The following is a 14052-nucleotide window of genomic DNA, read 5'->3' on the forward strand; positions in this document are numbered from 1 at the left end:
TTTCCTTCTCCAGACCATTTTACAGATGAGAAAACTGAGGCAAACAGGATTAAGTGATTTGCCCAGGGTCACCCAGCTAGTAAGTGTCCGAGGCCAGATTTGAACTCAGGAAGAGGAATCTTTCTGACTCCAGCCTGCCTAGTACTCTATACACCGTACCCCTTAGCTGCCCCGAATGGGTTTATGCAGTTTAGAAACTTTTCTAGTATAATCTGAAATTCCTTTTCAGAATGGTTGCGTCAGTTCACAGCTCTATCACTACTTTAGTGTGCCTGTCCCACAGACCTCCAACATTTCATTATTTTCATCCTGATGATTCCCACAGTCATTTTTGCATGTTTCTAATTCTTAGTGATTTGGAACATTCATACAGTTGTTAATAGTTTGAATTTAAAAAAAAAAAACAACACAGCCTGTTTACATAATTTGGCCACATTTCTCCATGGTTAGGGAATGGCTCTTGGTATTTGTAATTGTATTAATTTACTACATACCCTGGATATTGGTCTTTTATCAGAGATAACTGCTATATGTTTTCAAATCATTCGCATTTATTTTTTTAAAAAATTTATTTATACTTTCTCTTTTTACAACATAGCTGCTTGCAATTTTATACCATCTCCCCTGTGCCCCTAAACTGAACCTTCTCTTGTATCCAAGAAAGACATTTAAGCAAATACAGCCAACACAGTGACCTCGACTCCCGAAGTAACATTCTGCCCCAGCAGTCCTGGGCCCCTCGAGCCATGCTTCATTTATTTGCTTTCCTTCTCATGCTCTTTGAAGATCCACTGCTTAGTTACTGTCTATTTGTTCTGGTCCTGCTGCTGTCACTGTGTCAGTTCTTACAAGTGTTTCCATGTTTCTCAGAATTCTTCATATTCATTACTTCTTGCAACAAAATGATATTCCTTACATTCATGTATCAGTTGTCCAGTCTTTCTCCAAAATGCAGATACCTTTGTTTCCAGTTCTTTGTTACCACACACATACACACACACACAGCTGCCATGAACATTTTGGTATACATGGAATCTATTTCTGATTGACATTTGGGGGCAAGAGGCTATAAAGAGTATGAACGATTTAGATACATTTCATGTATATTAGTTATCCATAGTGGTTGGGGCAATTCACATCTCTACCAAAAGTTCATTTGTATGCCTATGTTCCCTCAGCTCCTTTAACAGCAAGTGCTTTCATTTTTTGGCCACCTTCACCAACTTGTACGGTTTGAGAAGAAACCTTTTAAATGTTTTTTAAATTTGTATTTTTCTTGTGATGAGTAAATTAGGAGTATGTTTTCATCTTGTCATTATGGCTTCAAAATTTTTTTTTGAAAACTATATATATCCTGTGATCACTTGGCTTTTTGGTGTTATACTAATTCTGTTAATTCCCTAGACATCTTGGATTGTTAGACTTTTATCAGTGGTATCTGACACAGATTTTCCCCCCAGTGCAGAGTTTCTCTTATTCTTGTAGCATCACTTTTGTTTGTGCAAAACCTTTTTAATTTTATGTAACTTAATTGTCTCTTTTGACTCAAAGGATCACTTCAATCTATGATTCATTTAAGAATTCTTTACTTCATTATAATTGTTTTAAAAAAGACAATTCCTTCTTTTCCCCTTTATTTTTAATGGTGTGACCATTTATATTCAAGGCACATATCCATTTGTAGGTTTTTTTTGGCATGAGTTGCAGCTCATTTCTGCAATTTTCCCACTTCTTAGCAGTCCTTATAATAGAAGTCTGTGTTCTTGGATTTAATGAGTTCTAGGCTACTCATTCAAATCTTTCTGGGTTTTTTGTGTGCAGGAGTTATTAAAACATGGAATTCAGGTTCTATGTTTCATCAATTTTTTTCTGGGATGCCAAGAGTTTCCAGATTGTCTTATCAGCCACTATCTTCAATGTCAGATGCTTTGCTTTTGTCCATGGAGACTTCAGTTATTCTTCCAATTTGCCAATTTTTAATCTTATCTAATATTCCTTTTTACATATCAGAATGTTTGGACTATATCTCTGCTACTCTCTTTTTAGTGTAGCCACTGCAATTAAGATTTCTACTTTCTGTTCTGAACTATTAACATTCCTGTTTATCTTTTCTAATTCTATCTGATGAGCTCCAATGGTCTTCTAAAATTTTCAGTTCTTTTTAAAAGCTTTTCAATCAGTTTGGGGGGGGTCTTTGTGGTAGTTCCATTTTCATGGGTGGGGGGTTCCAGCTGGTATTACATGACTATTCTCTTTTTTGGGAGACATCTTATAGCTTTCTTTTACCTAATATTATTTCTTCATCATATGTGGAGCTCTTTTTTATATGCTTAATACTACATTCTGACTGCTATTTTTTTCTGCCAGCTTTTTCTTTGTAAGGATTTCTCTGCCCTCTATATTTTTAGGGTTCTCTTTTACTTTTGGCAAATATGTTATTCCTCTGAAGTGATGAAAGGGAACAAAACTGACTTAAAACCACTCATTTCTTTCCCACACTCTACATCTGTAATCATTCGCTACAGAATGATTTCAGTAGTGGCAAAGCCTAAAAAGGTTTTCCACATTCACTGCATTCTTAGGGTTTGTATCCAGGATGGGTTTAATGAAATTCAATAATTCTTCACCCTTCATACACAAGACTTTCCCATATTCATTACATTAATGAATACTCTTCCAGGTTACATTTTTAAAAAATAGTGAATAGGGCTTAGCTCCAACTAAAGGCTGATTCACATTCCTTAAATTCATAGGCTCTTTCTCCACTATGAATTCTTTTGTGATTATTAAGGGATGAACAATTGGTGAATGCCTTTCCACATTCTTTGCATTTATAAGGCTTCTCTCCACTGTGCATTCTCTGATGTTTGGTAAGGTTGGAGCTATTGCTGAAGGCCTTCCCACATTCCTTACATTCATAAGGCTTCTCTTCCGTGTGAATTCTCTGGTGTCGAGTCAAGGATGACATCTGCCTGAAGGCCTTGCCACATTCTTTACAAGTATAAGGCTTCTCTCCAGTGTGAATTCTATGATGTTGAGTAAATAAAGAGCTTTTTCTGAAGGCTTTGCCACATTCTAGACATTTATAAGGTTCCTCTCCAGTGTGAATTCTAATATGTTCAGTAAGAGATGAGCTCCAGTTGAAGGCCTTCCCACATTCTTTACACTGATAAGGTTTTTCTCCACTATGAATTCTTTCATGCTTAATAAGGGAAGACTGGTTGGTGAAGGCCTTCCCACATTCCTTACATTGATAAGGTTTTTCCCCAGTGTGAATTCTCTGGTGTTTAGTAAGGTTTGATCTCTGAATGAAGGCTGTCCCACATTCCTCACATTCATAGGGCTTCTCTCCACTATGAGTTCTTTCATGTTTAATAAGGGAGGCCCGGTTGGTAAAGGCCTTCCCACATTCCTTACATTGATAAGGTTTTTCTCCAGTGTGAATTCTATGATGTTGAGTAAGGGATGAGCTCCAGTTGAAGGCCTTCCCACATTCCTTACACTGATAAGGTTTTTCTTTAGTGTGAACTCTCTGATGTTGAGTAAGAGATGAATTGCAGCTGAAGGCCTTCCCACATTCTTTACACTTATAGAGTTTCTCTCCAGTGTGAAGTCTCTGATGTAGAATGAGGTTTGTATGCCTCGTGAAGACCTTACCACATTCTTCACAATCATAGAGTTTGCCTTTTTTATGCAGTCTCTTATACTGATTAAGGTGTGTGTGGTGATATGGGAACTTCTCCCACAACCTGATCTCTTTGACAGGATCCTCCCCAAATGTGCAGCTTTGGGAAAAATCTCTGTTGAATCTTTCTGTTAACATCCTAGGTGATTCTCCTCCTTCTTGATTTGGAGATGAGTCCTGGTTCTCAAATCTAGGATCCCAGGCTGAAAGAAATTGAAAACAAAAATGATTTTAATTTCAGTTGTAAGGGACTTCAGAGAGTTAATCCAACCCTCACCACAGTCATGAATCTGCTTAGTTCCAAAAGATCATGCCATCATAGGTTACACTAGAAGGGGCACATGATACTTAGACTAGTGGTTATACTGTACTCTGCCTTGATCAGACTACATCTTGAGTAATAAATTAGGTGGTACATTGTTAAATTCAGCGAACAAATCAGGGAAAGGAGGATGCCCAAGGGCAGGGCCCTAAGGTCACATGATGACTGACTAAAGAACCTGAAGATTTTAGCCTAGAGAAGAAAAGACTTGGGAGGGGGGCAGGGAATGAGAATTATTTTCTGGCATTTGAGGGCAGACAAATGGAAGAGTGATGACAGAATCAGAAAATTTAAGCTGGAAGGGATGTCAGCTGAGGGTGGAGGGAAGGGGAGGGACCTAGTCCAGCCCATACCAGAAAAAAGAATCCCTGAACTAGAACATATGTGACATGTTGTAGAGATCCAAGGTCCCCTCACATGGGCTACCTCAAATCATTAGGAGGGAATTTTTAACATCAGCCTAAATTTTCTTCTTGCAATGTCCATACCTGGCTCCTAATTCTCCCTCTTTCACATGATGACCCTTCAGTGACTAACACACAGCTCTCATTTCCCCTGAAACTTCTCTTGAAACTTCCCAGGCTTCTTCAGCCAACCCTCATGATACCTGGGTCCTTTGCCCACTGAATGCTCTCCTTGGCACTGTCTGGAGCTTATCAATGTCCTTTTCTAAAAGTGGCAGATCCAGACACCCCAAAGTGAAATGAACTGCCAGAGAGGACAGCGAATGAGGGATAAGGCTAAGACTAAATCTTAAATCTCTTGACTCACACTTCCATGCCCTTCACAGTTTAGCACATGCCTAAAGGTTTCCTGGTCTTGGGGTGAAGAATGAATAAACTGCTCTGTGAATAGATTCAAGAAGAGTCAATGATCTTGACAGGCCCCCAGAGCTCAGGCAGAAGGGTTAGCTGAGAAGGGGAGGCAGGTACAGGAGGACCCACTTACATAGGAGGGAAGGAGCATGTTGAAAGCAGGGATCCTGTCACAGGGACTTTGGAGATCAACCCATCCCAAATCCATACTCCACAGAGAAATCAACAGAAGCTCAGAAAAGGGAACGAACTTGGCCAAAGTCCCCCTTTGAGGAACTGGTGTCACAGGGACCAAAGTCCTCGAATGTCAGAGCTAGAAGGATCCTTTACTCCAAACACTCCATGTGAGGGGGAGCAGATATTATTGCTCCATGGTCTCTAGGGAACACCCCACCTTGTCTGGGAGCACAGACCAAGCAGTCAGGATGCCACAGCAAAACCCCCCTAACCTCAGACTTGGGGAGAGAGGTGGGAAAGCTACCCCCGTTAGGCACTGGCTCCAACCCTCATCTTACTCTGCTATCCCATCCATCACATTGACATGGCCATACGTAACTGACCAGACAGGCTGCTCCATGCACTGGTTCCTTCAGGGGGAAGGGCACTTCTTGGGGCCCCTCTCTGCAGATCCCATGCCAAGGATTCTTCCCTGTGTTCCAACCAGGAGGTCAAGTCTGATGTGGGATGCAGAAGCCCTGAATGTGGGGGAGAAGATGAGAAAGCTGTTGAGGCACTGTGGTTATATTTTTCCTTCTGGGTCCCGGTCCACAACCTCAGAGTCATCCTTGATGCCGCCTGCAGCTGCCCAATGTTAGTGATTCTATGTTCCCCAAATATCTCACACTGTTCCCTTGTGTCCACTCCCATCATTGCCACTTCAGGTCAGGCACTCATTGCTGCTTGCCTCAGTGACTACAGTAGCCAAATCATCAGTCTCCTTACTTCCTGTCTTCTCACCTTCAGGACATGCTCCACGTGGCTGCCCGACTGGTCTCCTCAACCACAGGCCTACCCAGGTCATTTCTGGGCTCCGGTGGCTCCTCTAGCCACTCCCCACTATGACAAGGCTCTAATCTAACTTTCTGGATTACCCTACAGGAGCCAAGACCTAAGAGGGAGGGTCCAGGAGGAGACACGTACCCTGGGTCTGGGTCCAGGAGAGGAGGGGTCACTCTTTCAGAATGTGAGCTGAGCCCTCAGGGCCCCAAGATTCTGTGCTCCTCACTTCTCAGCCCAGACTCCTGAAGGTAGAACCTCATTGGGAGGTGGTCTTACCCAGGGACACCAGGTTTCTGTAGTTCTCCAGCATCACCTCCCTGTAGAGCTGCCTCTGAAGAGGGCTCAGGAACCTCCACTCCTCCTGGGTAAAGTCCACAGACACATCCTTGAATGTCACTGCCTCCTGAAACACCAAACATATGCATGCTGGCCTGGTGGCCACCCCTGACAAAGCCCTGGGGATGAGGATGAGTCTGGATGGCAGAGGCAGATCTGAAAAAGTTCTGGGGGCTTAAGTTGGTCCTGGTGAGTCAGGTGACCTGGGCTCTGGTCCCAACTCTGTTACTAACTTGGAGAAGGCTGGAAAAATAATTTTTCCTCTATGAGCCTCAGTTTCCATCGTAAAGTTAAGGAGATGGACAAGGTCATCTCTAGTGGGCCTTTCTTTACTATCAGAGACAAGGAGGGCAGCCTCAGGTCTAGAAAGGTCAGTTTGCTACTAATTCTCATCGACTGCCACTCCCATCCCCCCAGTACTAGATCACAACTCAGGAAGGCTGCCTGTCTATGGTCTGGAACCTGGGAAATCAATCCTACAGAGAAAAGAGACTCCCACCTCACCTGGACTCTGGCCAGCAGAACCCCAGAAGCCATTGCCTCTTCCTCTGGACTGTCCTCTTGAGAAAGGGAACAACTGAAAGACAGCAAATCTGTGGGACAAGAGAGGAGTCAGATCAAGGGAGCCCAGGTGACTGTTCAGTCTAGGGATTCACCTAATTAGAAGTCTCCTGCCCCCAGGTAAGTGACCCCCACATCCCCCTACACACACACACACACACACACACACACACACACACACACTCTTATACATACATATACTCACACACTCACACCCACTTTTCGAAGAGACAGCCCGGTTGTCTCCTAGGGTCAGAGAATCACAGAATTTCAGAGGTGGAGGGACCTCAGTGGCTGAGAGCTCCACAAACAAGGATAGGAGTAAAGATACAGAATGGAGACATATGCAGGGATGTGTTAACTAAATCCTTGAGAATGGATGAGATGCCTGCAAGGAGAAAGGACAGCCCAGAAGAATGGGGGTGAGGGGAAACTGAGGAATCAGGAGTGACACAGGAGAGGTTAGAAAAGACAGGCAGAGTCATGGAAAGGGAGAGTTATCCAAAGAGCGATGAGGATACACAGGGTACTCACCCCCCAACTTTGGCTCAACAAAGACAAAGACAAGAAGATAGTGGATAAAGCCCAAAGTGCGGCACCAGGCTCAGAGCAAAGCTCACAACCAGAAGGCTGAGGACAAGAGCAGAAAAGGGACTGCGCAGCTCCTGTGAGGACATTAAGGAAGGGTGGGGACATCTGTTCAGAGGGATAGAGCAGTAACAGAGAACAGTCTGGCTCATCCTCAGCTTTACTGTCTATGTCCATGGAGGATGACCTTTGGACTGGAAGGGGTAGAACCAAACTGGTTCAATGGGTATTGACAACCAAGAAGACAAAGCTGTCCTGCATGAGCCTTAGGCACCACACCCAGATGAATCATGTCTTACGTTCCCAAGAGAACTGTTAGATGTGACTGCCCAGCCCTCCCAGTGATCCTAAAAGACTGTTGGGAGAGGTACCCCAGGGGTAGAAAAAGGAAGTGCTGCTGCATTTTCAAATCAGGGAAGGGAATGAATTCTACAAATTATTGGCCAATTCTGGCAGGATTCTAAAATATATTAGGAAAGGAATATTTTGTGAAAAGTTAGAGAAGGAAGCAGGGGGCACAAGGAGTCAGTATGACTTCATCAAACACAAACAAGTCATGAATTGTAAAGAACAAAGGTCAAGGTCAGGGTTTCTTAACCTTTGGTGTATCAGGAATCCCTCTGGCTGACTGGTGGAGACTATAGAAGATTCTTCTCTGAATTGTGGTTTTAAATATATACAATGAATAGGATTAACAAAAGAAACCAATTATACTGAAACATACTTACCAAAATATATGTATTTCTTTAACCCAGCAAATTCACAAATGCCAGGTTAACAATCTTTGGTGTAGAATCTAAGGAGAAGTAAGATTTTAAAAAGAAGGAAGAAAAGGGACATGGCATTTCTAGACCTCAAATTGTATAATAAAGCAGTTATCATGAACAATTGTGGTGCAAATTAAAAACCAGAAAAGTAGATCAGTGAGTCAGAGAGCTCGAAAGGTGATTCAATAAATGTTTGATTATTTGCAAAGCAGCACTGCTTTTGGCAGACCTCAGGGCTTCAGAGCCCAGAACAAAACAGGCCTCATCCACAAGGAACTTAATTCTACTATGTGTAACCAACCACAAGTAAAGAGATGAATACATATCATCTTTAGAGAAAGGGGGTTTCCCCATTAAACAAAGTAGGACCTAGAAAAACATCTGGTCTTCACCTGGCTGGGTATATTTCCCCTACAGCCGAGTTCTGTGGGCCCTGGACCAGAGACCATGGCCCGAGGACAAGGCCCTTTCAACTCCAGAATTGTAGCCCCAGGATGGAGAGAGAGCTGTCCTGAGGCTGTGAGTGCCTCACCTGGCCCATCTGTATGAGCCTTTTCTAGCCACATTTTCCTGCTATTGCTCCTCTATTTTCTCCTCTTTCTCAGTCCTGCATCCTTACCCCCAACTCCACTTTCCAGCTCCAGAATCATCCAATCTACACTATAATTGTCCCTGCAAACACTAATCAATCTCCCCAAATCAAAACACCTCTCCTTCCTCACAGGTGTGGTGCCCCATTGGAGTGCAAGCTTCCTGAGGGCAGAGACAACTCATGGCTGTATTTGTATCCCTTGTGCTTAGTGTATATCAATGCCTACAATGGTCGGGCATCTCCTGACAATACCAGAACATAAAACACCTCAGTATCTTGGCTTTGTCATTGCCATGCAGTGTGATGGACCAGAGATGGGGCAGAGGTGAAATGGACCAGAGATGTGGCAAAGGTGAAATTGACAGGTCTTGGCAGCATATTGGATTGGGACTGGTGGTGGTAAGAGAGTGAGGAGCCCAGGATAATACCCAGATAACAAGCCTAGGGTGGCAGTATCTTTGACAGTAATAAGAAAGTTAGGAAGAATAGCGTGGGTTTGGAGGGAAGCACTCTTCATTATTGGTCCTCTGGAACTATCACTGATCATGGCATTGAACAAAATTCTTAAGTTTCTCACAGTTGACTGTTTTTATCATGTTATTATTTCCCCCTATCCTCAGAAACCACTAGTTGGGCTGTTGATTCTTGCTAGCTATCCTACCACCCCTCTCTTTCCCTGTAAATTACTGGGCTCTTCTATCCTACACTATCTCTCGAAGTCTGTCCAAGCTCATGTCCATTGTTTCCATGGTAGTATCTAGCTATCTCATCCTCAGCCATTCCCTTTTCCTTTTGCCTTCAATCTTACATGTTACCTCACCCTGAGTGAATACCTGAATAGGCCTAAGGCTAAAGAGACCAAAGTCTTCCATTGCATCCTGGGTCATCTCTAGTCATCCTGATGAATATCTGGTCACTAGATCCAGATGGCTCAGGAGGAGAAAGTGAGGCTGGTGACCTTGCACATCCCTCCCTCAGTCAAAGCAAAGTCAAGTGCAAGTCATGTCATCATTTCTCTGATGTCACGGTCTTTTTCGAAAACAAAAGACAAACGCAACCCCCTAACCACTGGGGGCTGCCCAAGGGTCTGTCCCAGGACAGAAAACCCTAATTCTTGCTTCTTCTTCCTCTATACTATTTCACTTGGTGATCTTGTCAGTTCCTGTGGTTTCACTAATCAATTCCATCTATGTAGAGGACTCTCACATCTTCTCGTTCAGCCTTAACCTTTTCCCTGACTTCCAACGTTGCACCTCCAACAGCCTTTTAGACATCCTGAACTGGATATGTGATGGGCATCTTAAACTCAGCATGTCCAAAACTAAACTCATTCTTTCTCCAAAAACTCTACCCTTTTCTGAATGTCCCTATTACTCTTGAGGTACCAACATGCTTCCAGTCATCTGGTTCCCCATCTAAGTGGCATCCTTTTATCCCCACATCCAAGCAGGTGTCAAGTCCTATCATTTCTACCTTTGTAGGATGTCTTAAATAGGCCTCTTTCTCTCCTCTAACACTGTCCATGCCCTGGTGCAGACTGTCATCACCTCACTCCAAGCTACCACCCTTGTTCTGGCCTAGTTTTCCTGAACAACCTAATTTGATGAGTTGGTTATGGTAGTTCAACTGCATACTGGCCTTTAGCCTGAAATTCTTTGCCTCTTTGTCCTACTGTCTTTCATCTTTTTCCAAACCCCAACCCTGAACAACCCCTATCATCTGCTTTTGCTCACAGACTGTTTAATGGTGCATTTTAACAGAGGAAGTCATAAAATCCCTGCTTACTAGCTCCAAAACAAACCTGTGCTAGCCAATGTCAAACCTGAAATCCTGTTACTTTCCCCCAACTGTATTTCCCTTTCATTCATCATAATTTCTGGTTCAATTCTCTTCTCTCTTATTGCCTCCCACCCCAGCTCTGTCCCCACAAGACTTCACTGAGAAAACAGTTTCTGTTGTGATTCCTTCCTCCCTCCTCTTCACTCAGTCCCTTAACATCATCCCCTTCACACCAAATCCTTCTTTATTTCAGCCTCTGATGAAATGGCACTTCTCTTTTCTTATTAAAGCCAACTCCTCCACTCATGTCTTTCCATCTCCTCCAGCAGACCTTTGATCTCACACCTTCTACTGACTGCTTCCCTGATTCCTACCTACAGACCCAGAGCTCCCCAATCCCTATAAAGCCCTCTCTTGACCATACCATCCATTCATATCCCTCTTTCCTTTCACAGAGAAGCTCCTACACCAGAAGGTAACAAAGGTGCCAGCCAAAGGCTCAGGCACTTGGCATCTGAATGCATACTCAACCTTCAGGAAGGGGGTGGGCAGGACTTCTCTCATTTCTCAACCCTCATAAATCTGGGGGTTTTTTTATAACTACATTATTCAATTGGAACTGCTATCTTCAAAGTTACCAGTAATCTCTTTATGGATGTGTCAAATGTCAAGTTTTTGAAAGATAAATCTTTATTGATACAAACATTTCTCTCCAACCATCTCTTATAACAAAGAAGAGAAAGAGAAAAGTAGCCTGGGAAAACCAACTCACACATCAACCTTGTGAGCCTGGGCAAAACACTTAGCCACTCTGAGCCTCAGTTTCCTCATCTGTAAAATGTGGTAGTTAGATAAGATGACCTTGAGGTCCCTTCTAGCTCTAAACCTATGATCTAAGTTTGGCAGTATATAAAATACTCTACTTCCAAGAAAGAAGGTAATCACATTTTTCTAAATTATTTTTTTCTGAACTTTACCACAAGAATAGGCATTTCCATACATAAGTGAAATCATAAATCTTCATTTCTATCACTTACTTTAAATATATGTTTGTGTGTATGTGCAATACATGTACTTGTATATCTGTGTGTATAATTGTACACATTATTTTTTATTAATTCGTTTTCAGTTTTCTACAATCACTTCCATAAGTCTTAGATTTTCTCCCTCTCATTCCCCTCCCCTCCCTGAGACTGCATGCAATCTTATATGGTTTCTATACATACATTCTTATTAAGCACATTTTCAGATTAGTCATGTTGCATAGAGGAATTAAAATGAATGGGGGAAACATTGAGAAAAAACAAACTAAAACAAAACATAACATGAGAAAATATTCTTCTTCATTCTGCTTTCCCATAGTTCTTTCTCTGGATGCGGATGGCATTTTGCCTAAAGAGTCCTTTGGGAATGTTTCAGGTCCTTGCACTGCTGCGAAGGGCTAAGTTTACCAGAAAAATTCCTTGCACACTGTGGTTGTTACAGTGTACAATGTTCTCCTTGTTCTGCTCATTTCACTCAGCATCAGTTCACATAAGTCCTTCCAGGCCTCTCTGAGGTCTTCCTGTTCTTCATTTCTTATAGCACAATAGTATTCCATTCCATTCATATACCATAGCCACTCCCCAATTGATGGGTATCTCTTTGATTTTCAGTTCTTGGCCACCAAAAAGAGATCTGCTACAAATATTTTTGTACATGTGGGACCCTTTCCCATTTATATGATCGCTTTGGGATACAGTCCTAGAAGCAATATTGCTGGGTCAAGGGGTATGCACATTTTTGTACACTTTATTTTCAAAACTGTCCTGCTTGAAATCACAAATGCTGGAGGGATTGAGGGAAAATAGGTATATTAATGAACCGCTGGTGGAGTAGTCGACTGGTCTAATCATTCTAGGAGCAATTTGGAACTATGGCCAAAGGGCAATCAAATTGTGAATACCCTTTGACCCAGAAATACCACTGCCAGGCTTGTATCCCAAAAAGATAATAAAAAAATGGAAAAGGACCCACATGTGCAAAAGTATTTATAGCAGCTCTTTTCTGTAGTGGCAAAGAATTGGAAATTGAGGGGATGCCCATCAGCTGAGGCTTGGCTGAACAAGCTCTGGTATATGATTGTGATGGAATACTATTGTGTTATAAGAAATGACAAAGGAGGAGGCTGTTGCTTTCAGAAAAAGCATGGCAAGACCTAGATGAACTGATGCAAAGTGAAGTGAGAAGAATCCGCAGTAACAGCAATGTTGTAAGGATGACCAGCTGTGAAATACTCAGCGATTTTGACTGCTACAGTGACCTTAGACAATTCCAAAGGACTTATGATGAAAAATGCTCTCCACTGCCAGAGAAAGAATGGATGAACTTGGAATACCAATTGAGGTATAATTTTCTTACTTTTTTGACTTTCTTTTGCAATATGGCTCATGGGGAAATGTTTGGCATGCTTTTACATGTATAACTGATATATGGTTTGCCTTTTCAGTAGATGAGGGAGGGGAATGTGGAATTCAAAATTTAAAAGAATGTTAAAGATAAATAATAAAATGTTAAAAGATTATGAAGTGGTGGTAGTGGGGGAACTGTCCTGCTTGTTTGTGCATGCTTATGCGCTTTCTTGTTCTCTGAATTTCAAAAACGTTTCAAGGCCCTCTTTTTTTTCCAGGGGGTGGGGAGGGAGCAACACTGTGCTGATGCCCTGCTTTCCTCCTTCCCTCTCCTCCAATCTGCTGAAAGAACAGGAATCCTGTAAGGGGCCCGGGGCGGGGTGGGTGGGGTGGTGGTGCAAGTCCTGGGACCAAGGCTATAGCAGAGGCAAAGCCTGTTCCCGTGGGACTTGTGCTTACTCAAACCCTCGCAGAAGCTCTGTATGACCCTGGAACCTGATGTTCCTGCAGATACTGATGTTCCATACAGTAAAGTTACAAGGGAACCCAGGAACCAGCTTCAGGAACAAGATAAGCTTCATTACTTATTGCGGGTGTAAGGACGTGGAATAGTCATGAGGTGATGAAGTAATGGTCATGAGATGGTGAAGTAATGGGATGAGCTCAGCCTGTATGTGATTGGTGGGTACAGCCTTTATAAACCCTGACTTTCAGCTGAATAAACGGAGTTGCTGAGTTGCTTATCATCTTGTCTCCAGTCTTCTTCCTTCAAAGCTCACAGATCACTCAACCCAGACTGACAGGCATTCAGAGACCTGTTGGTCAGGGGGATCCAGGGGGCTCAGGCCCTGACCCCGAGCAGAATTCCTTGTAACAAACTAAGTCAAACCAACCAATTTCCCCAGTGCTTCTCTGCAGTGTGTCTCCCTCCCCTCTCTGTAAAGAAGTGATTCTGAAGACTCACTAGTCACTGATCACAGCACTGATCTTGTAAGACTTTGCCCAGAACTGCTCTTCTTTACAGCATTGTTGTCCTTGCACTGGTTTTACTCCCTTAGCCCTGTATTGGTTCATCCTACCCCAAATTCTCGGTGCCTCTTTGGTCATTTTTATGCACAATTACATTCCATGATGTTCAGTCATTCCCTGATGATCTGAGGTGATCTCAGGCAGCCCTTTCCATCCCAGTTCTTTGCCTTTCATTTCTCCCTTTTACTC

General features: G+C 42.8%; 1 protein-coding gene across 4 annotated transcripts in view; it reads right to left on the reverse strand.

The window, feature by feature from the left end:
• Positions 1 to 531: 531 nt before the first annotated feature.
• The window catches only part of LOC140508170 (uncharacterized), a 35743-nt gene continuing 22222 nt past the window's right edge, over positions 532 to 14052 (reverse strand). Inside the window, exons 2-5 of one of the 4 annotated variants that reach the window (XM_072615946.1) lie at positions 6662 to 6750; positions 5963 to 6224; positions 5383 to 5517; positions 532 to 3888 (exon numbers count right to left, since the gene is read on the reverse strand). In XM_072615946.1, coding sequence (XP_072472047.1) covers positions 2711 to 3823 — 1113 coding nt within the window. In that variant the 5' untranslated portion in view covers positions 3824 to 3888; positions 5383 to 5517; positions 5963 to 6224; positions 6662 to 6750 and the 3' untranslated portion in view covers positions 532 to 2710. The remainder of the gene's footprint in view (positions 3889 to 5382; positions 5518 to 5962; positions 6225 to 6661; positions 6751 to 14052) is intronic. The other 3 variants (XM_072615944.1, XM_072615945.1, XM_072615947.1) reach the window with 3 other exon arrangements.

The sequence above is a fragment of the Notamacropus eugenii genome, chromosome 5 (assembly GCF_028372415.1).
Source record: "Notamacropus eugenii isolate mMacEug1 chromosome 5, mMacEug1.pri_v2, whole genome shotgun sequence".
Classification (NCBI taxonomy): domain Eukaryota; kingdom Metazoa; phylum Chordata; class Mammalia; order Diprotodontia; family Macropodidae; genus Notamacropus; species Notamacropus eugenii.